This window comes from Oncorhynchus mykiss, chromosome 15 (assembly GCF_057628025.1).
Source record: "Oncorhynchus mykiss isolate SJ-2025 chromosome 15, ASM5762802v1, whole genome shotgun sequence".
Classification (NCBI taxonomy): domain Eukaryota; kingdom Metazoa; phylum Chordata; class Actinopteri; order Salmoniformes; family Salmonidae; genus Oncorhynchus; species Oncorhynchus mykiss.
The window spans coordinates 13,781,061-13,804,973 of NC_143036.1; the positions used below are offsets into that span (position 1 = coordinate 13,781,061).

General features: G+C 42.3%; 1 protein-coding gene and 1 long non-coding RNA gene across 2 annotated transcripts; both read right to left on the reverse strand.

Moving 5' to 3' along the window:
• Nucleotides 1-1,506: 1,506 nt before the first annotated feature.
• On the reverse strand, nucleotides 1,507-8,617 carry LOC110490823 (uncharacterized). The gene is made up of 5 exons (XR_005036302.2): nucleotides 8,377-8,617; nucleotides 3,908-4,801; nucleotides 3,301-3,380; nucleotides 2,722-2,862; nucleotides 1,507-2,548 (listed from the first exon to the last, which is right to left on the reverse strand). It is a non-coding gene; the product is annotated as an uncharacterized LOC110490823 (long non-coding RNA).
• Nucleotides 8,618-10,801: 2,184 nt separating this feature from the next.
• LOC110490912 (sperm-associated antigen 6) lies at nucleotides 10,802-22,266 on the reverse strand (the record flags this gene model as incomplete). Its single annotated transcript, XM_036943722.2, has 10 exons — nucleotides 10,802-10,988; nucleotides 11,255-11,400; nucleotides 11,756-11,872; nucleotides 12,044-12,235; nucleotides 13,489-13,641; nucleotides 13,813-13,986; nucleotides 15,348-15,553; nucleotides 18,943-19,126; nucleotides 21,829-21,995; nucleotides 22,146-22,266. Coding segments are annotated over 10 exons (1,524 nt in total), but the record flags the coding sequence as incomplete, so codon positions are not given.
• Nucleotides 22,267-23,913: the final 1,647 nt, after the last annotated feature.

A 23,913-nucleotide genomic window follows, 5' to 3' on the forward strand; every position in this document is an offset into this window, starting at 1 on the left:
CCTCTAATCACTTTGACATCAATGCAAATGTGATCGAAAATCTAATCAAACACTTCATGAGAGCTCATGATGCGCAACATTTCTATAGGCTATGCACTTGCGTGAGAAAACAGTGATGGCCTCTATTAAAAAGAGGAGGATCCCATCAGCTTTCTATAGGCTAGGCCTACTATATTTATGTATCCTCTTTCCTAATATTAAGCACATTGCTTATCTTTAGAACAGGAGTATAGCCTACCTGGCTGGCATGAAAATTAACCAGTGGAAAAGCGTCCTCCATTCTCTATTTAAGTGCATAGACGACATGTATCCCCCCCTGCACCTGTTTCGAGACAGGTGCATGATAATGGTCCATTCTAAATCAAAACAAATTTCACACATTTGATTTAGTATATGTAAAGACAAGATTAGATCAAGAATAGTCTGATGGGTGACAATATTAGCTTATCACTTGTGAATGACGCCCAGAGTAAGAAATAATGAACACATTTTTTTGCAACTTTTTCAAATAATAGTCTCACACCTCATGTAGCCTAGCCCATAGTCCTATATGTTTTAATAAGGTTAGTATCACACCTCATGTAGCCTAGCCCGTAGGTCTATATGTTTTAATAAGGTTAGTATCACACCTCATGTAGCCTAGCCCATAGTCCTATATGTTTTAATAAGGTTAGTATCACACCTCATGTAGCCTAGCCCGTAGGTCTATATGTTTTAATAAGGTTAGTCTCACACCTCATGTAGCCTAGCCCATAGTCCTATATGTTTTAATAAGGTTAGTATCACACCTCATGTAGCCTAGCCCATAGGTCTATATGTTTTAATAAGGTTAGTATCACACCTCATGTAGCCTAGCCCATAGGTCTATATGTTTTAATAAGGTTAGTATCACACCTCATGTAGCCTAGCCCATAGTCCTATATGTTTTAATAAGGTTAGTATCACACCTCATGTAGCCTAGCCCGTAGGTCTATATGTTTTAATAAGGTTAGTATCACACCTCATGTAGCCTAGCCCATAGTCCTATATGTTTTAATAAGGTTAGTATCACACCTCATGTAGCCTAGCCCGTAGGTCTATATGTTTTAATAAGGTTAGTCTCACACCTCATGTAGCCTAGCCCATAGTCCTATATGTTTTAATAAGGTTAGTATCACACCTCATGTAGCCTAGCCCATAGGTCTATATGTTTTAATAAGGTTAGTATCACACCTCATGTAGCCTAGCCCATAGGTCTATATGTTTTAATAAGGTTAGTATCACACCTCATGTAGCCTAGCCCGTAGGTCTATATGTTTTAATAAGGTTAGTATCACACCTCATGTAGCCTAGCCTAGTCTATATGTTTTTTGTGTTTTTTTGTGTTGAATTTTACACCCTTTTTCTCCCCAATTTCGTGGTATCCAATTATTTTTTTAGTAGCTACTATCTTGTCTCATCGCTACAACTCCCATACATAAGCAGAGTCTGAGTTTCAAGTTTGGGGAAGAACATTTTCACCATATAAACAAGTTCTCATTTGCAACTGCGACCTAGCCAAGATAAAGCATAGCAGTATGAGCAGACAACACAGAGTTACACATGGAGTAAACAATTAACAAGTCAATAACACAGTAGAAAACAAAGGGGGAGTCTATATACAATGTGTGCAAAAGGCATGAGGAGGTAGGCGAATAATTACAATTTTGCAGATTAACACTGGAGTGATAAATGATCAGATGGTCATGTACAGATATTGGTGTGCAAAAGAGCAGAAAAATAAATAAATAAAAACAGTATGGGGATGAGGTAGGTGAAAATGGGTGGGCTATTTACCAATAGACTATGTACAGCTGCAGCGATCGGTTAGCTGCTCAGATAGCTGATGTTTGAAGTTGGTGAGGGAGATAAAAGTCTCCAACTTCAGCGATTTTTGCAATTCGTTCCAGTCACAGGCAGCAGAGTACTGGAACGAAAGGCGGCCAAATGAGGTGTTGGCTTTAGGGATGATCAGTGAGATACACCTGCTGGAGCGCGTGCTACGGATGGGTGTTGCCATCGTGACCAGTGAGCTGAGATAAGGCGGAGCTTTACCTAGCATGGACTTGTAGATGACCTGGAGCCAGTGGGTCTGGCGACGAATATGTAGCGAGGGCCAGCCGACTAGAGCATACAAGTTGCAGTGGTGGGTGGTATAAGGTGCTTTAGTGACAAAACGGATGGCACTGTGATAGACTGCATCCAGTTTGCTGAGTAGAGTGTTGGAAGCCATTTTGTAGATGACATCGCCGAAGTCGAGGATCGGTAGGATAGTCAATACATAATAAAAGCATAACATGCATAATAGCATTTGCGGTCACTTTTGAGTCCGGCTCCTATGTACACCACTTTTTAACATTTTCCATTTGTTGTTGAGGCATTGATCTCATACGGCCCTGGGTTTAACAGTGTCCAATCAAAAAGACGTCGCCCTGGACGACGAAGGTCAAAAATCACACAGTGTCATGGCCCCTCCCACTGAACTGAACGTCCATGGACGATAGGTTCTCTCCTCCCAGGCCTTGTATCCCTGAGAACCACACAACAGTCCAATCACCACATCAATCAATCAGTCAATTATGAGGTTATTAATACTGTAGATAATTACCATTTTACACTGTTACTTCTATAAAACCAGGTAAATGGTGGCTGGATATAAAGTTTAACTAATCTGTTGGCTGAGTGGAAGGAGCTGCTAGGTACCCAGAAACCTCCAGGAGGAAAGCCCAGCATGTGTCAGTCAGCACGGCCAGGCTGATGTTACAGATGTAAGGCCCCAGAGTTCTGTACACAGCCAAGAGGTCCTTCCCATCTCCACACGGCAGACACACAGTGGCACAACACCTGCAGACAGATACAGTACACGTACAGCAGGTATGAGAGATGTTTGAATTAACATACCCAGCAGTCTACTCAATTATTTTGTACAGTATGTAAAAATAGGAGAAAATGCATCTACAGATGTAGGATCTTAATTTGATCACTCTTTTGTTGCTGAGAATGCAGGAAATGCAGATGAGCTTCGTGTTTTACATAAATTCACTGAAAACGTGCACTATCAGACAGTTATATTAACAGTATTGTACTTTTCATGTAACCTACTTTTGTCCAGCTAATACTCTTACCACCGACCAAGCAACATTATGGACTAAACATTCAAATGTTGTTGCTGCAGGATTATTTTGAAATGCCAATACAGGTCAAATTAAGATCCAACACCTGTAAACTCCTGGGTATATTTAAGTTTCATGTTAAATTGACATAACGTAATACAAATCTTACTCATTAGAGCAGGGGTTCCCAAACTCTTTCACTCAGGCCACACTTCCGGCATTTGGGAACATCTCACGCCCCGTCTATTTCTATGGGCACAAGCACTGTTCATGACACAAACTGTTCACACCCCTCTTGTAGGTGGAGAGAACATTTTACAGGTTTAAAGCTTATTTCATGCAATTCTACACGTTTTGTCATGGGGAGCAGAGAACATTTTTCTGTGTTAAAGAATTTTCTTGCAATTCGAATACATTTGGCCATGTCTAATGTGTATTCATGTGATATTTGAGTGACTCAAACATTACAACAGAATCAATGGGCTCAGAAACCTGGCAAAAAAACGTGAGCTGACATGGGCTTGTTGATCTGGACATTCCTGACAAGTTATAAATAGCTCTCTTAGGTCTGCAATGACTGATCTGACAAGAGGAATCCTGATGATGCAATATCCAATTTACAAATTGCACCTTGTGCATTCTACTACTTTCAAGATACAACTTTCAAGATTAAGTTGAATGCCGGGACCCCTCGGGCCCCCTGCTTACCGCTCAGTTTGGAAATCACTGCACTAGAGCTGTCACAATGAAAACCACTTTAAAAGATGCTATCTTACCACCCTGTAGAGTTGTGTGTGTCTGACTCATCAGTAAAGCTGTCTGGACACTCCCTGGTCACTAGCCCCTCCATCCCATAATGAGCACGGACCCACGTCTCCCCCGACAACACTGCCACATCATACCTACAACGTACAAGAAAAAAGCCTCTCTCCCCTTCTCTCTCTCTCACACTTTCTCCTGAGTGGCACAGCAGTTTATTAAAGCCCTGCATCTCAGTGCTTGAGGTGTCACTACAGACACCCTGGTTTGAATCCAGGCTGTATCTCAACTGGCTGTGATTGGGATTCCAGCAGTGCACAATTGGCCCAGAGTCGTCTGGGTTTGTAAATGAGAATTTGTTTTTAACTGGCTTGCCTAGTTAAATAAAGGTTAAATAAATAAAATTATCTCTCTCCCGTTGGCTGTGGTTTTGGAGTGTGTAGTGGTGTTGCCTTTCAGATTCTGACTCAGCTGTGTGTGAGTGTCTTTGCATTCCCTTCATACAGGACTGAAGGCTGCTTAATGAAAAGGTAACTCAAACACACCTTACTCACAGTCTCCTATCCTGTCCCACCACTCAGCATTGGTGGGGGCTGTTTATATGTACAGTATCTATGAATATCAAGTGGCAACCCACTACTGTGACTGAAAGTCAAATCCTCTTAGTATTCGTTATATTTATATCAAACAGTATACAGTTGGGGTTAAGGTAAGAGAGGGTTTTGAATAAAAACAACATAAAAAATAAAAAAAGTTTAATTTTCTGCGGTGATTTAAAAAGAAGGGTCGACTCCCGGCAATCCAGACAGTCCTGTAAGCAGGTAACCGGGACGACGCCTCGACCAGCCGGGGCTTTTGACAGACCACTGGTAGAACTGCTGTTGATGTTACACCTACAAGTCACTGTGACGCTGTAGAATAAACCACATAACATTTTGTGTTTGATAAAATTAAGCAGTTGCATAACCTAGTCAATTATACTAACATGTTTTACATAAACTAATGTAATTTAAAACAACCAAGGCCTGTAACAACTGGTCACTCATTGGTTGACAGTTTAGTTTAGAAAAACACAGTTAATAATAAATGATCTATTTGAATGAATGAAGCTACTTTTCCCCCGTGTAGTAACCTGTAATTTATATGAATTATAGCCTCTATATACAGTGCCTTGCGAAAGTATTCAGCCCCCTTGAACTTTGCGACCTTTTGCCACATTTCAGGCTTCAAACATAAAGATATAAAACTGTATTTTTTTTGTGAAGAATCAACAACAAGTGGGACACAATCATGAAGTGGAAAGACATTTATTGGATATTTCAAACTTTTTTAACAAATCAAAAACTGAAAAATTGGGCGTGCAAAATTATTCAGCCCCTTTACTTTCAGTGCAGCAAACTCTCTCCAGAAATTCAGTGAGGATCTCTGAATTATCCAATGTTGACCTAAATGACTAATGATGATAAATACAATCCACCTGTGTGTAATCAAGTCTCCGTATAAATGCACCTGCACTGTGATAGTCTCAGAGGTCCGTTAAAAGCGCAGAGAGCATCATGAAGAACAAGGAACACACCAGGCAGGTCCGAGATACTGTTGTGAAGAAGTTTAAAGCCGGATTTGGATACAAAAATATTTCCCAAGCTTTAAACATCCCAAGGAGCACTGTGCAAGCGATAATATTGAAATGGAAGGAGTATCAGACCACTGCAAATCTACCAAGACCTGGCCGTCCCTCTAAACTTTCAGCTCATACAAGGAGAAGACTGATCAGAGATGCAGCCAAGAGGCTCATGATCACTCTGGATGAACTGCAGAGATCTACAGCTGAGGTGGGAGACTCTGTCCATAGGACAACAATCAGTCGTATATTGCACAAATCTGGCCTTTATGGAAGAGTGGCAAGAAGAAAGCCATTTCTTAAAGATATCCATAAAAAGTGTAGTTTAAAGTTTGCCACAAGCCACCTGGGAGACACACCAAACATGTGGAAGAAGGTGCTCTGGTCAGATGAAACCAAAATTGAACTTTTTGGCAACAATGCAAAACGTTATGTTTGGCGTAAAAGCAACACAGCTGAACACACCATCCCCACTGTCAAACATGGTGGTGGCAGCATCATGGTTTGGGCCTGCTTTTCTTCAACAGGGACAGGGAAGATGGTTAAAATTGATGGGAAGATGGATGGAGCCAAATACAGGACCATTCTGGAAGAAAACCTGATGGAGTCTGCAAAAGACCTGAGACTGGGACGGAGATTTGTCTTCCAACAAGACAATGATCCTAAACATAAAGCAAAATCTACAATGGAATGGTTCAAAAATAAACATATCCAGGTGTTAGAATGGCCAAGTCAAAGTCCAGACCTGAATCCAATCGAGAATCTGTGGAAAGAACTGAAAACTGCTGTTCACAAATGCTCTCCATCCAACCTCACTGAGCTCGAGCTGTTTTGCAAGGAGGAATGGGAAAAAATGTCAGTCTCGCGATGTGCAAAACTGATAGAGACATACCCCAAGTGACTTACAGCTGTAATCGCAGCAAAAGGTGATGCTACAAAGTATTAATTTAAGGGGGCTGAATAATTTTGCACGCCCAATTTTTCAGTTTTTAATTTGTTAAAAAAGTTTGAAATATCCAATAAATGTCGTTCCACTTCATGATTGTGTCCCACTTGTTGTTGATTCTTCACAAAAAAATACAGTTTTATATCTTTATGTTTGAAGCCTGAAATGTGGCAAAAGGTCGCAAAGTTCAAGGGGGCCGAATACTTTCGCAAGGCACTGTACAAGGGGTTCCCAACCCTGGTCCTCAAGTACCAACAACAGTACACATTCCTATTGTAACCGTGGACAAGCACACCAGAATCAACTAATCATAAAGCCCTCAGAGTTGAATGAGGCGTTTATCCAGAGCTATAAGGAGAATGTGGGGGGCGGCGGGTAGGCTAGTGGTTAGAGGCAGGTAGGCTAGTGGTTAGAGGCAGGTAGGCTGGTGGTTAGAGGCAGGTAGGCTAGTGGTTAGAGGCGGGTAGACTGGTGGTTAGAGGCAGGTAGGCTAGTGGTTAGAGGCAGGTAGGCTAGTGGTTAGAGGCAGGTAGGCTAGTGGTTAGAGGCAGGTAGGCTAGTGGTTAGAGGCAGGTAGGCTAGTGGTTAGAGGCAGGTAGGCTAGTGGTTAGAGGCAGGTAGGCTAGTGGTTAGAGGCAGGTAGGCTAGTGGTTAGAGGCAGGTAGGCTGGTGGTTAGAGGCAGGTAGGCTAGTGGTTAGAGGCAGGTAGGCTGGTGGTTAGAGGCAGGTAGACTGGTGGTTAGAGGCAGGTAGGCTAGTGGTTAGAGGCGGGTAGACTGGTGGTTAGAGGCAGGTAGGCTAGTGGTTAGAGGCAGGTAGGCTAGTGGTTAGAGGCAGGTAGGCTAGTGGTTAGAGGCAGGTAGGCTAGTGGTTAGAGGCAGGTAGGCTAGTGGTTAGAGGCAGGTAGGCTAGTGGTTAGAAGCAGGTAGGCTAGTGGTTAGAGGCAGGTAGGCTAGTGGTTAGAGGCAGGTAGGCTAGTGGTTAGAAGCAGGTAGGCTAGGGGTTAGAGGCAGGTAGGCTAGGGGTTAGAGGCAGGTAGGCTGGTGGTTAGAGGCAGGTAGGCTAGGGGTTAGAGGCAGGTAGGCTAGGGGTTAGAGGCAGGTAGGCTAGGGGTTAGAGGCAGGTAGGCTAGGGGTTAGAGGCAGGTAGGCTAGGGGTTAGAGTATTGGACTAGTAACTGAAAGGCTGTAAAATCAAATCCCTGAGCTGACAAGGTAAAAATCTGTCGTTCTGCCCTGAACAGTCAGTTATCCCACGGTTCCCAGGCCGTCATAGAAATTAAGAATTTGTTCTTAACTGATTTACCTAGTTAAATAATGGTAAAAATTTGAACTGTTGGGGGTACGAGTTGGGAAACAGTGGCCTATACAACAGTTCAGTTGGGCTTTTTTTTTAAATTGTCTTAATAAAACTTCTACCTTTTCCTGAAATGGTTTCGATAGCTCCGTTAACAAAAACGGAATGGAATAATGCAAACGATAACCGTTTGATTTGATTTGTGTGTTTGTGTGTGTGCACAAGAAGTGCATTTTCCATTTCTCTGCTTTCATGGGGTTAATAAATCAGGCGGCCGGAATGCAGTTAAAGAAATACAGATGTCTAGAGATGAAGGATTGCAGAGGCTGTGTAGATCAAGTGAAAGGTTGGAGGGTTTTCAAACTAACAACCGATGAAGACCGGTAGCAGGTTCAACCAAGCCATGCGTGAGAAACAGAATACACACACACTGGCGTGAGAAACAGAATACACACACACTGGCGTGAGAAACAAACATGAACAACTGAAACTAAACCATTTCAAGAGGAAGAGAGAAAGCATCGCGTTGTAAAATTAAACAATTATCTTCAACCGGGAGCAGAGCAGATTGCATAGCACGCACTAATTATACACATTAATTAACCATGAATACATATACTCACACGCCCTGTATCGAATGTTTGAACAAAATGTATAATAAACTAATTGTCCTTCGATGTGAACAATCGTTCCAAAACCCTCTTGAAAATAATGAAATGCGAAGACTTGTTTTGTAGCTTAAATAAAAGTTCAGGTTTCTAAATTAGTAGACAACCAGCATATACATCTAAAAAGAGACCATGAATGACACGAGAGCCATGTTTCACCCGCAGAATGTAGTCCTCTGTTGCTCAGTTGGTAGATGGTTTGCAACGCCAGGAAGGTGGGTTCAATTCCCGGGATTACCCATACGTGAAATGTATGTACGGAAGACCGTAAATGCTTTGGATAAATGGCATATATTATTTGTATTATAATTAATCCAGTGTGCATCAGGGCCTTGGTTAGTTTTGCAACAACAAAAAATCTCTCCAATAAATGTTATTTAAAATGCGACCATTATGTTAATTAACATTAGCCTATCAAAAACAAAACTCCCATCACAACAATAGTTTGTTTCCAGTTGGTCTGTATATTAATATTATATTATTAATTAATTAGCTTACGTTATTTAGTGAGATTGTAAAATAAATATGTTGCTGTTCATTTGGACATACTTTATTCATTCTGACGTGTGCTCCAGAGAGCTCGCATTGAGTTCTCTCTCTTGTCTGAGGGTCATGACTACAGTGAACCTCTTAAACCATTCCTGATTATGCAGCCTTGTTGCACCCCACGGGCCATTTCATTTCTGCACGTGTTTGTCCAAATTTACATGGCATCCAACACAGCTGAGCTCTCTTCATTCTATTCTATATCCAAGCGACTTTTTTTTTTTTAAAGAAGGGAAAATATTCTGGTGGTCATGTCCAGTCCTGTGGTTTCTATGCTAATGAAACACACTATGTTGTTGTCTTAGGTCTCTCTTTATGTAGTGCTGTGTTGTCTCTTGTCGTGATGTGTATTTTGACCTATATTCTTATCTCATTCATTTTTTATTTTTAATCCCAACCCCGGACCCCGCAGGAAGCCTTTTGCCTTTTGGTAGGCCGTCATTGTAAATAAGAATTTGTTCTTAACTTACTTGCCTAGTTGAAATAAAGGTTAAATAAAACAATTCAGTAAAAGGCTCTTCGCCCGTATGTGTCAATAGCGTCACATAGGCTGATACAGTGGTTAGAAACCCTCGCACACACACCAATCATATATAATTTTTTTTTACCGTCAATGCAATCCCTAGTTAAAGCTTGCCGGGGCCAGTAAACAAAGAGGGGAGGGTCGCCATGTGCGGCACGGCTGTTGGAGAAAGGAAATGTGAGCTGGGAGGAGAAAGCGGCCGCCAGGGGGTAGCAGAGTGCTGTTTACAACTGATAGGGGTCTGTGCGGTAGTCTACAACAACCGTACAAAATACACCTAAAGACAGCACTCTACAACATTCCGTCTGTACGATCGAAAATGGCAAGTACATTTCTTAATAATAATCCGAATTAATTTGTTAACATCCAACTGAGTAGACCTTCTAGGTTATAAGATGATGTCCCGTAAATTCATCGTACGGAAGACCTTCTATGAACGAAGAAGATGCATCTACATACAGGTCATCGTTAGCCCTCCTAGGAAACATTATTTTAAGGTGGAAATATGGAAATAAAACAGCATAGGTCGTATCTAATATTGGGTTCATCTTTTTTTTCACTGACCTGTTTTAACGATTTTTTGGATGGTATTAGGCTTGTTACATTACATTTCTATCCTTCTTGTTTTAATACCTGCATGCTGGATGATTGGGTTTCTATCACCAAAAACGTCATATATCCTTTAAATATAACCTGGGTGGTTCGAGCCCTGAATGCTGATTGGCTGACAGCCGTGGTATTATCAGACCATATACCATGGCTATGACAAAACATTTATTTTTACTGTTCTAATTACGTTGGTAACCAGTTTATAATAGCAATAAGGCACCTCAGGTTTGTGGTACTCCACGTTAAGAACAGCCCTTTGGCCGTGGTATATTGGCCGTTTACCACAACCTCTCTGGCCTTATTGCTTAAATATAAAACCCTCTGAATATTAACAGGTAGTCTAGTGGTTAGGGCGTTGGGCCAGTAACCGAAAGGTTGCTAGATTGAATCCCTGAGCTGACAAGGTAAAAATCTGTCATTCTGCCCCTGAACAAGGCATTTAACCCACTGTTCCTAGGCCGTCATTGTCAATCAGAATTTGTTCTTAACTGACTTGCCTAGTTAAATAATCCCACCACAGGAACACTCCTCCATAAGAAGTTAAAAAGATGTAAAATAACACAAAACTAGGTGCATATACAATGTTTCAAAGGTAAATGACTTGTTCAGCAAATTAATGAGGAAGTTTGTCATTCCTTTTCAAATGCTCACATAGGCCAACTCAGCTATGATAATGCACATACAAAGACAGACAACAGAATCAGTGCAATAATAAAATCATGTTTTATATAGTCTTCTGTCCTCATATTCATGGATGAGGGTGAAACAGTAAAACGATAGTATCACATTCAGTGTCAGTAAGGAGGGGATGTGAGCCCCAGACCCTCAGACAGGCTGGTACTTTTCTACCCGCTCCAGCAGAGCCTCTGAGTAGCCGGGGGAGTAGTATCTACAGCAGGAGAACATAACAAAGGTTCACTTGGGGCTGAGAGAATGTCTGCTAGTAGAAACACACTAGATTCAACTGATGTTATAGCCAGTAAATTAGTCAATTACATGGCGTGTGTGTGTGTGTGTGTGTGTGTGTGTGTGTGTGTGTGTGTGTGTGTGTGTGTGTGTGTGTGTGTGTGTGTGTGTGTGTGTGTGTGTGTGTGTGTGTGTGTGTGTGTGTGTGTGTGTGTGTGTGTGTGTGTGTGTGTGTGTGTGTGTGTGTACCTGACTATTTCCTCAGGGTAACAGCTGTTGATAGTGTTGATGTACTCCTGTAGGGCAGATCCAGGATCAGCCTTAATCTCCTGAACCTTCTTCAAGCCTCCACTGGTCACAAACAGACGACGAGCCTTGCTGTCATGGGGCAGCACCTGGAGAGGGGGAGGGGAGAGGGTGGTGGTGGTGGGGGGGGGGGGGTAAAGGGATTACAAAGCATTGGACTTTCTGGACTGTCTGAACCTCCTGTACTGTCTGAATCAAACCTTCGGGTTAGGTTTTCCAAACAGAGATCAAGCCTAATCTTGGATTTAATTGCACTTTTAAAATGAACTAATGAAAATATAATTTCTCAAACATGGTTCAAAATAGTCAGAGACTGGATTTACACAGTCTGATTTTTAGAACTAAAACACTATTAGGCAGTGTGGGGCCCGTGTGGGTCCATTCTGCAACACCTAGTAGTGTGAAGAGGCGTATGTAAATAAAAGTTGATAAACACGCCCCCACCTTGCTGAACTGGCAGATGACGTGTTTGAGGATGTTGCTGGGAGCTTCGTAGAGCAGGGGCTCCAGAGCAGGCAGGTAGTTGCACTTTGGTAGGATGCTCTTAAGAGCCTTCTTAGCCTGGGTGGAGGGGGGGGTCAGGACTCAGAATGATACAGGATACGTTATGGTCTGTTTATTCTTTGTTGCTCTTATGACCCTCAGAAATGTTCAGTGTAGAGCTTCAGTAGCACCCTGTGTCTACTACAAAAGCTTCTGGTAACCTGTGACAACATTGACCTATGACCCTACCTTGACCTGCAGGTCCTCGGAGCTGTCTGTGTCCATGTAGAGAGCCAGCAGGCTGGGCAGGACGTTAGCCGTGGCAACGGCCCTGGCGTGCTCCGGGGTGTGGCGGCCGATCTGGCCAAACGCCCACGCTGTTGCTGCCTTGATATGTTCCTCTGGCTCCTCAGACAGACAGATGGCCAGCTGGGGCACCCCCTACAGGGCCGGAGGAGCAACAACAAGCAGGGAGGACAGGAGAGAGGTTATGAAAGAGAGAGAGGGAGGAAGAGAGAGCACAGAGCTTGCAGGCAATGCACAGTGCACACACCAGGATTGAGGTCATATCTGAAATTAATTTGAATTGGCCACACACCAGGATTGGGGTCATATCTGAATTGAGTTGTGAATTGGCCACACACCAGGATTGGGGTCATATCTGAATTGAGTTGTGAATTGGCCACACACCCGGATTGGGGTCATATCTGAATTGAGTTGTGAATTGGCCACACACCAGGATTGGGGTCATATCTGAATTGAGTTGTGAATTGGCCACACACCAGGATTGGGGTCATATATGAATTGAGTTGTGAATTGGCCACACACCAGGATTGGGGTCATATCTGAATTGAGTTGTGATTGGCCACACACCCCCGGAAGCAATTCAAATGGCTTATTTATTCTGCACATCACAATAGTAATGTTTATTTTGTTTATCATGTATGATCACAACTACCATGTAGCCTGAGGTTGAAACATTTCGTTTTTAAAGCTAGTTCTCCTAAAACTATTTAAAATAATTACAGGGGTCTTTAAATATGCTAAGATCATGTTGTGGGTTGTCTATAATAATTCATCATTCCCATAATTTATAAACATCATCATATTTTTTTTATTCTACCCAGAATGCATTAGATCAAACACTGCAGTATGGAAAGGAACAATCTAACAAGATTCCCTAAAACACGCAACTTCGATACAGCTATGCCCGGAAGTGCCTTTTTCTTAGCAGGTTAGGAGAATTAACGTAGCAGGTTAGTGGAATTAGGTTAAGGTTAGGAAAAGAGTTAAGGTTAGCGAAAATGCTCTCCTAACCTGCTACAAAAAGTCACTTCCAGTCATAGGTGTATCGAAGTGGCGTGTTTTTAGGGAGTCCCCAATCTAACATGACAAAGATAAACACTGTTTGACATCTTTGAGTTATAATCAAACTAATATTTGAAACTATATATATGTATTCTTTGCGTTAATGAATATCCTTTTGATTAAATATTTGTCAAATTAAAAAGACTTTCATGTTTCACATCTCAGTTGAATTGCTTTTATTAAATTATACATTTTTTTCAAGTCAAATTTGATTCAATTTCTGCTTTCTGTGGGGTGTGGCCAATTCAAATTAAATTCAAATTCATTGTTTCAATTGAATTAAATTCTGAAATTCTGAATTGGTCCCAACCCTGGCACACACATACCTTAGAGACGATGACGGCCATGGCAAGGTTTTCAGAGTGAGCAGCCACGTATCCAAGCATCATGATCCCTGGCAACCGCACGTTACCATGGCTATCACCCAGGTAGTCAATCACCGCCGCCACACCACCCGTGTTCACGATCATCTGAGACAGCTGTACACGTACACACACATTCGGGCGAGGGTAGGGGCACATGTGAGAATTTGGTAGTGTGTTAGGGAGTTTGGTACCCCTAGTGTGTGTTTGGTGTCAATGAGTGTGTGTTCTGATGTCTGGTGTGTGTAGTGTCTGTGTACCTCTGATGTTTGGTGTGTGTGGGTGTACCTCAGGTGTATGTTTGGTGATCTCTCTCATCAGCGTGGTGACGTTCTTCCTGACATACTCGTTGGGGTCTCGGAGGCAGGCCAGGACAGCAGGGAAGATCTCTGCCTCCACCACCATCTCAGCCAGGTCCACTGAGTGCTTACTGATCTGACTCAGCGCAGAGAACACCTGCCTCTGAATGGAAGGAGAGAGAGGGAGGGAGGAGAGAAGAGAGAAAAAGACAGGGGAGAAGGAGAGAGAGGGAGGGGGGAGAGAAGAGAGAAAAAGACAGGGGAGAAGGAGAGAGAGGGAGGGGGAGAGAAGAGAGAAAAAGACAGGGGAGAAGGAGAGAGAGGGAGGGGGGAGAGAAGAGAGAAAAAGACAGGGGAGAAGGAGAGAGAGGGAGGGGGGAGAGAAGAGAGAAAAAGACAGGGGAGAAGGAGAGAGGGGGAGGGGGGAGAGAAGAGAGAAAAATACAGGGGAGAAGGAGAGAGAGGGAGGGGGAGAGAAGAGAGAAAAAGACAGGGGAGAAGGAGAGAGGGGGAGGGGGGAGAGAAGAGAGAAAAAGACAGGGGAGAAGGAGAGAGGGGGAGGGGGGAGAGAAGAGAGAAAAAGACAGGGGAGAAGGAGAGAGGGGGAGGGGGGAGAGAAGAGAGAAAAAGACAGGGGAGAAGGAGAGAGAGGGAGGGGGGAGAGAAGAGAGAAAAAGACAGGGGAGAAGGAGAGAGGGGGAGGGGGGAGAGAAGAGAGAAAAATACAGGGGAGAAGGAGAGAGGGGGAGGGGGGAGAGAAGAGAGAAAAAGACAGGGGAGAAGGAGAGAGGGGGAGGGGGGAGAGAAGAGAGAAAAAGACAGGGGAGAAGGAGAGAGAGGGAGGGGGGAGAGAAGAGAGAAAAAGACAGGGGAGAAGGAGAGAGAGGGAGGGGGGAGAGAAGAGAGAAAAAGACAGGGGAGAAGGAGAGAGGGGGAGGGGGGAGAGAAGAGAGAAAAAGACAGGGGAGAAGGAGAGAGGGGGAGGGGGGAGAGAAGAGAGAAAAATACAGGGGAGAAGGAGAGAGGGGGAGGGGGGAGAGAAGAGAGAAAAAGACAGGGGAGAAGGAGAGAGAGGGAGGGGGGAGAGAAGAGAGAAAAAGACAGGGGAGAAGGAGAGAGGGGGAGGGGGGAGAGAAGAGAGAAAAAGACAGGGGAGAAGGAGAGAGAGGGAGGGGGGAGAGAAGAGAGAAAAAGACAGGGGAGAAGGAGAGAGGGGGAGGGGGGAGAGAAGAGAGAAAAAGACAGGGGAGAAGGAGAGAGAGGGAGGGGGGAGAGAAGAGAGAAAAAGACAGGGGAGAAGGAGAGAGGGGGAGGGGGGAGAGAAGAGAGAAAAAGACAGGGGAGAAGGAGAGAAGTGAAGAAAGGGATGGAGGAAAGAACAAAAGTGGCATACAGGATTTAAGAGTGGACTGTAATGTATATTCTAACCTCATCTATGTCTGTTCACATTGACAACATAATGACTGTGTCAACCTGTCACACTTAAGGAAGCCTTATTTTGTCTCAGCGTTCCTGCCGCCTCACCTTCAGCTTGGCGTCGGGGTTGAGAATCATCTGGGCCAGGTGTGCGATGGCGCCGGTGTCGACCACAGTCTGAGCTAGCTCAGGGGAGTGCTTGGCGATGTCGCTGAGGGCCGAGGCAGCGATGCGTTTCAGGGCCACCTCTGGTTCCTGGATACACAGCACCAGCAGAGGAACGGCCCCCGCATCCACTACCTCCTGAGACAGGTCTACATACAGAGAAGAGAGGGGTGTTAGTGTGTGTGTGTGGTGTGTGTGTGTCCGTACGCAAGTTACTTGTGTGTATGTGTGTGTCAGGATTTTCTAATCGTTTCGTTCTGAACAGAACCAACATTTTTTTTGTTCCGTTCAACTGTTCCGACCAGCAAAATAAAGTTCTATATTGGGTCGAACCCGAAAAAAGTATTGGTTTATATTGTTCCTTTCTGTTCCTTTTTTAACCTGTAAAATCAGAAATAAAAATGTTTAGCTCACTCAATGACTTCACCAATCAGTGCAGATAGAGCAGGTAAGCTAGTTGTTTACATGGGCGACGGAAAGACGAGTGTAGCCTATGGCGCAAGATGCGACTGACATTTTGTGGGTGGGGAGAGAGCAAGAGAGGGTTGATGCAACTGACATTTTGTGGGTGGGGGGAGAGCAAGAGAGGGTTGATGCGACTGACATTTTGTGGGTGGGGAGAGAGCAAGAGAGGGTTGATGCGACTGACATTTTGTGGGTGGGGAGAGAGCAAGAGAGGGTTGATGCGACTGACATTTTGTGGGTGGGGAGAGAGCAAGAGAGGGTTGATGCGACTGACATTTTGTGGGTGGGGAGAGAGCAAGAGAGGGTTGATGCGACTGACATTTTGTGGGTGGGGAGAGAGCAAGAGAGGGTTGATGCGACTGACATTTTGTGGGTGGGGAGAGAGCAAGAGAGGGTTGATGCGACTGACATTTTGTGGGTGGGGAGAGAGCAAGAGAGGGTTGATGCGACTGACATTTTGTGGGTGGGGAGAGAGCAAGAGAGGGTTGATGCGACTGACATTCAGAGGCAGGTGTTCTCTGCGAGGATTGAAGTGCTGGACATCTTGTTATGACATGTATTATCTGAATTAGGTCCACAGAATTATACCTATGGAGGAGCGGCTTCTATGAAGGAACTTTGAATGTCCTTTGAGCTAGCTACAGTAGCTAACAAGCTTTAGCTAGCTAGATAACAAGCCTGTGTTTGCAGAGCGGCACCAGAATTAACAAGTCTTACCTTTTTGTAGTTAATAAATCCAACATTAAATGTGATAACAAAGCCTATAGTATATTAACTGGCAATGAAAAGTTAATCCATTTCTCTCTAGCGAATAAAAATCTCTCTCCCGATCTTCAGAATCACGATTGTAACGCCAGTACAGTAGCCTATGGTAACGTCAGTACAGTAGCCTATGGTAACGTCAGTACAGTAGCCTATGGTAACATCAGTACAGTAGCCTATGGTAACGTCAGTACAGTAGCCTATGGTAACATCAGTACAGTAGCCTATGGTAACATCAGTACAGTAACCTATGGTAACGTCAGTACAGTAGCCTATGGTAACATCAGTACAGTAGCCTATGGTAACATCAGTACAGTAGCCTATGGTAACGTCAGTACAGTAGCCTATGGTAACATCAGTACAGTAACCTATGGTAACATCAGTACAGTAACCTATGGTAACATCAGTACAGTAACCTATGGTAACATCAGTACAGTAGCCTATGGTAACATCAGTACAGTAACCTATGGTAACATCAGTACAGTAACCTATGGTAACATCAGTACAGTAGCCTATGGTAACATCAGTACAGTAACCTATGGTAACATCAGTACAGTAGCCTATGGTAACATCAGTACAGTAACCTATGGTAACATCAGTACAGTAGCCTATGGTAACATCAGTACAGTAACCTATGGTAACATCAGCACAGTAGCCTATGGTAACATCAGTACAGTAGCCTATGGTAACATCAGTACAGTAGCCTATGGTAACATCAGTACAGTAACCTATGGTAACATCAGTACAGTAACCTATGGTAACATCAGTACAGTAGCCTATGGTAACATCAGTACAGTAGCCTATGGTAACATCAGTACAGTAGCCTATGGTAACATCAGTACAGTAACCTATGGTAACATCAGTACAGTAGCCTATGGTAACATCAGTACAGTAACCTATGGTAACATCAGTACATTAGCCTATGGTAACGTCAGTACATTAGCCTATGGTACCATCAGTACAGTAACCTGTGGTAACATCAGTACAGTAGCCTATGGTAACATCAGTACAGTAACCTATGGTAACGTCAGTACATTAGCCTATGGTAACATCAGTACATTAGCCTATGGTAACATCAGTACAGTAACCTATGGTAACATCAGTACAGTAGCCTATGGTAACATCAGTACAGTAACCTATGGTAACATCAGTACAGTAGCCTATGGTAACATCAGTACAGTAGCCTATGGTAACATCAGTACAGTAGCCTATGGTAACATCAGTACAGTAACCTATGGTAACATCACTACAGTAGCCTATGGTAACATCAGTACAGTAACCTATGGTAACATCAGTACAGTAACCTATGGTAACATCAGTACAGTAGCCTATGGTAACATCAGTACAGTAGCCTATGGTAACATCAGTACAGTAGCCTATGGTAACATCAGTACAGTAGCCTATGGTAACGTCAGTACAGTAGCCTATGGTAACATCAGTACAGTAGCCTATGGTAACGCCAGTACATTAGCCTATGGTAACGTCAGTACAGTAGCCTGTGGTAACATTAATACAGTAGCCTATGGTAACATCAGTACAGTAACCTATGGTAACATCAGTACAGTAGCCTATGGTAACATCAGTACAGTAGACTATGGTAACGTCAGTACAGTAGCCTATGGTAACGTCAGTACAGTAACCTATGGTAACGTCAGTACAGTAACCTATGGTAACGTCAGTACAGTAACCTATGGTAACGTCAGTACAGTAGCCTATGGTAACGTCAGTACAGTAACCTATGGTAACGTCAGTACAGTAACCTATGGTAACGTCAGTACAGTAACCTATGGTAACGTCAGTACATTAGCCTATGGTAACGTCAGTACAGTAGCCTATGGTAACATCAGTACAGTAACCTATGGTAACGTCAGTACAGTAACCTATGGTAACGTCAGTACATTAGCCTATGGTAACGTCAGTACAGTGACATATGCTTTGAAGGGGGGAGGGGCTACAGTAGCTTGTGGTTTGAAGGGGGAGGGGCAGGTAGCCTAAACATGCACACACACTGGTAAAGATGTTCAGCTGGCAGGCAGACACTGGAAAACGTTTCTGAGTGACAGAGTGAAGGCTTTGCATCAGTACTTTGTTGCATTGTTTCTGAGGGACTAGAGAAAAAGGCCTAGAACTTAAAATAATGTTATTAACTGATTCCCATGCGTTTAAACTAATGGTTTTGTTCTGGAACAGTATGGATCACTTTCATTCTCAGTTCCGTTTCTGTTCCTTGAAAAATGTTGTTATTTTCCATTTCTTGGTTCTGTTCCCAGAATCGGTTCCAACCCCTGGTCTGTGTATACTATGTCCTTACTTGCATTGTGGCGTGCGATGTACCCCAGAGCCCAGGCGGCAGCCTCCTTGACGTCAGGGTCAAACTCCTCCAGAGAGATGACCAGAGCGTCCAGCGCCCCACAGTCCACCACGGCCTGGGCCAAAGCAGGGCTGTGCTTGGCCACTGCACGCAGGACAAATGCTGCTGCCTTCTTATAGAACCGCTACACACACACACGCAGATAGAAGGAGAAAACATTTAATACACATTTAGCAGATGGTAGGGTGAAACATTTAATACACACACATGCAGATGGAAGGAGAAAACATTTAATACACACACACGCAGATGGTAGTGTGAAACATTTAATACACACACATGCAGATGGAAGGAGAAAACATTTAATACACACACACGCAGATGGTAGGGTGAAACATTTAATACACACACACGCAGATGGAAGGAGAAAACATTTAATACACACACACGCAGATGGAAGGAGAAAACATTTAATACACACACACGCAGATGGAGGAGAAAACATTTAATACACACACACGCAGATGGAGGAGAAAACATTTAATACACACACACATGCAGATGGAAGGAGAAAACATTTAATACACACATGCAGATGGAATAAGAAAACATTTAATACACACACACGCAGATGGATGTAGAAAACATTTAATACACATCTAGCAGATGGAAGGAGAAAACATTTAATACACGCAGATGGAAGGAGAAAACATGTAATACACACACACACAGATGGAAGGAGAAAACATTTAATACACGCAGATGGAAGGAGAAAACATTTAATACACACACACGCAGATGGAAGGAGAAAACATTTAATACACATACACACAGATGGAAGGAGAAAACATTTAATACACATTTAGCAGATGGACTGAGAAAACATTTAATACACACACGCAGATGGAAGGAGAAAACATTTAATACACATTTAGCAGATGGAGGGAGAAAACATTTAATACACACACGCAGATGGAAGGAGAAAACATTTAATACACACACATGCAGATGGAAGGAGAAAACATTAAATACACACAAATGCAGATGGAAGGAGAAAACATTTAATACACACACACGCAGATGGAAGTAGAAAACATTTAATACACATACACACAGATGGAAGGAGAAAACATTTAATACACACACACGCAGATGGAAGGAGAAAACATTTAATACACACACACGCAGATGGAGGATAAAACATTTAATACACACACACACAGATGGAAGGAGAAAACATTTAATACACATACACACAGATGGAAGGAGAAAACATTTAATACACATTTAACAGATGGACTGAGAAAACATTTAATACACATTTAGCAGATGGAAGGAGAAAACATTTAATACACATTTAGCAGATGGTAGGAGAAAACATTTAATACACATTTAGCAGATGGTAGGAGAAAACATTTAATACACACACACACACACAGATGGTAGGAGAAAACATTTAATACACATTTAACAGATGGAAGGAGAAAACATTTAATACACATTTAGCAGATGGAAGGAGAAAACATTTAATACACATTTAGCAGATGGTAGGAGAAAACATTTAATACACATACACACAGATGGTAGGAGAAAACATTTAATACACATTTAGCAGATGGAAGGAGAAAACATTTAATACACATTTAGCAGATGGAAGGAGAAAACATTTAATACACATTTAGCAGATGGAAGGAGAAAACATTTAATACACATTTAGCAGATGGACTGAGAAAACATTTAATGCACATTTAGCAGATGGAAGGAGAAAACATTTAATACACATTTAGCAGATGCTCTTTAAAGCTGCAAAATGTAACTTTTTGGGTGAACTGTCTAAATTCACATAGAAATGTGAGTTGTACATTTGTCACGCATTGAAAGCAGGTCTAAGAAGCGATAGAGCTTCTCTATGTGCACTATTTCTATGCTTCTTGTTCTTAGAGATGCACTATGCAGAAATCACTGTGGCATTTCCTGGTTGCTAAAATTCTAATAGTTTGCCTAATTTCAGATTATGTGACAAAATTAGCAAGTAAAGTGTTGAGAATCATTGTACCATCTAAACTCGCTGAGAAATATATTTTCAATAACCAAAACATTGTATTTTCAGCTGTTTGAAGCTGGTGTACCAAACCAAAGGTAAAAGATGCAAAAACTAAACATAAGAACTGGATGCATAGAAATAGGGCACATAAAACCTATCTACCACTTCTTAGACTTTCTTTCAATAACAATGACAGATCTATAACTCATACTTATATGTGAATTTGGTCGGGACGGCCGAAAAGTTACAGATTGCAGCTTTAAGTTCTGCTTTCACACTCCAGCTTCAAACAGCTGAAAATACAATACTTTTGGTTATTGAAAATATATTTCTCAGCGAGTTTAGATGGTACAGTGATTCTCTGTAGACATTGCTTGTTTTGTCACATAAACTGAAATTAGGCGAACTATTGGAATTTTACCAATCAGAAAATGGCGGAGCGATTTCAACTAGGATTTCAACTAGGAATCTTTAAGCGAGAGTTTACATTCAGAGCATTAACTATGCATGCAGACCCCTGTGAGAAGGCAGATTGAGAGAGAGAGGCCCTGATGTGGTGTGAAGGGTGCTTTAGCCTTTGGAGTGGCCCCCTGCCCAGGGTACAATGCCAACACACTCTCAGGGTCAGGGACACCATTCAGCAGGGTGAATGAGGGAGTGTATGTTGGTGTATATACACACACACACACACACACACACACACACACACTTTCACACTCACAGACATACACAGACATACGTTCTGCTCAGCCAGAGAGTAGACGAGCTGTGGGAGGATGTCTCCCTTGACGACGGTTGGTGTACACACACACACACACACACACAGACACACACAGACATACGTTCTGCTCGGCCAGGGAGTAGATGAGTTGTGGGAGGATGTCTCCCTTGACGACGGCCTCTGCCAGATCTTCATTGTAGCTGGCCAGTCTTCCCAGAGCCAGAGCAGCTGTCTGCTGGATGGTAGGAACCACATCTAGCAGTAAAGGCCTCAGCAGGGACATCACACCTAGAGGGGGGACGTGTAGAAAAGGAATTCTGTCTTGTTATAAGTTATCGATAGAACTGTGATCAGCACATAAATGAAAGTCAGCTAAAATAGAATATTGGTTTGAAAAAATACATCTATACAGAAATGGGTACCCAAGTCCCAATTTACCAGCATTTTGTAAAGTTTCAATGTTTTGCGGTCTTGTCGCAAGCTCAGCAATAGTCTGCACAAATTGTGTCCTTGATTTCTGATACTGCTCAAACACTAAAAGGCAAAAATTAACGATCCATTAGTGTTAAAAAATGTCAACTGTTCCTTAGCTACGTTTTGCAGGCACTATCTTTACTCTTGAGGTTCATTCAAAACAGCTTTGAAAACAGTCTTGAAAAATTGCAACTACAAATGATCGTACCTTGTAAAACCTGTCGTTGACTCATGATTACAAATTTAATTGAAAAAAATAAACTCCACTTTTCTTATGAATATGTAACTGCAACTACTATATTGTTGCTTGTTAGTTTTGCCTAAAACAGCAGCTGTAAACAGTACGGTGCAGCATCTGCCTCGCTCTTACAGCCTCAAGTTCTGGTTAGCGTGTAACCGTTGCCGTAGCGACAAACCGGAAGCATTAACAGGGCTTTCTCATCGCTCGTGCTGCTCAAAAATGAGTTAGCCGTATGGTTAAGGTTAGGGTTAATGATAGAGTTAGGTTTAAAATCACATTTTTAAGAAGAGAAATTGTTGAAATGGGAGAGGTTTATGACTTCGTGGGTATAGAACAATGACTCTATAGATGCTAGTGATGACAGTTCTGGTGTCGCTCCCGCAAAAATATATTGCCAAGTGAGACAAGAAGACTTCTTTCATTCTATATGTTGAAATATGCAACATAGTGATAGCTCACATGCGATCACACTTTTATGCAGATAAAAAAGCTAATCACAGCATAATTAGAACGATACTTTGAAGATTCGAATGGTTACACTAAGACGTTTGTAACAATGTTGCCACCGTGTTGGGATAGCCTATCAGGTCTTAGAGCAACATTGTGGCCCTGATTTCTGCATTGAACAAATAAGCCTGCATGGCTGTACATTTACGCAGTCTTAGATAGATTGACTATAAAATAAAATAAAAAAACACGTAGCCTATGGGCCTATATGATGACAGAAAAAGGCTATGCGGCAACCTACATCAAACATAAGCCTATTAGACCTAGCTACAATTGTAAAATATGTTATGCTGAAATGAAGCGTTATGCTAATGGCAATGAACTTAATGGATAATAGATAAGATAAGGGGAACACTAAAGCACATTGATGGTGTGCGAAGCCCTACATTATTTCAGACCTGTCAGACCAATGTGCACACCTCCAAAGTTGCTCACATATTATTAGACAAATTAATGAAGACAATATTCTATACTCTCGGCTACAAGAGAAACCATACATTAGAAACGTGTTCAAATGTATTTTATTCTACTAGGAATTAAAAACATTTGATATATGTAGGCCATGTTGAATTGTTTTAATTAAAAACATTTGATATATGTAGGCCATGTTGAATTGTTTTAATTAAAAACAACAGATGAAAAAGCTAAGTCGTTTCATGACGAAATATTTCAGCAGATTGTAAAAATTAACAATATTAGGCTAATACATGGGCCTAATTTATGTCCACTTGGGAAATTCAGCATGAATTAAATTACTGTACATTTATTTTGAGTAAATCAGTAAATCCAAAATATTGATCAGAGAAGGAATGAGATGGGAAAGAGGTTCTAGAAAATTAGACCCGCAATCAATCAATTCATTCATAAAAACAAAAAACTACAAAAGCAGCAGGCAATTGCAAAATATCTTGTGATTGTGCACTCAAACCCTTCTATGCAATCTTCACAGACACTGTTTTAAAATTGCACAGATCAATTGTGTTT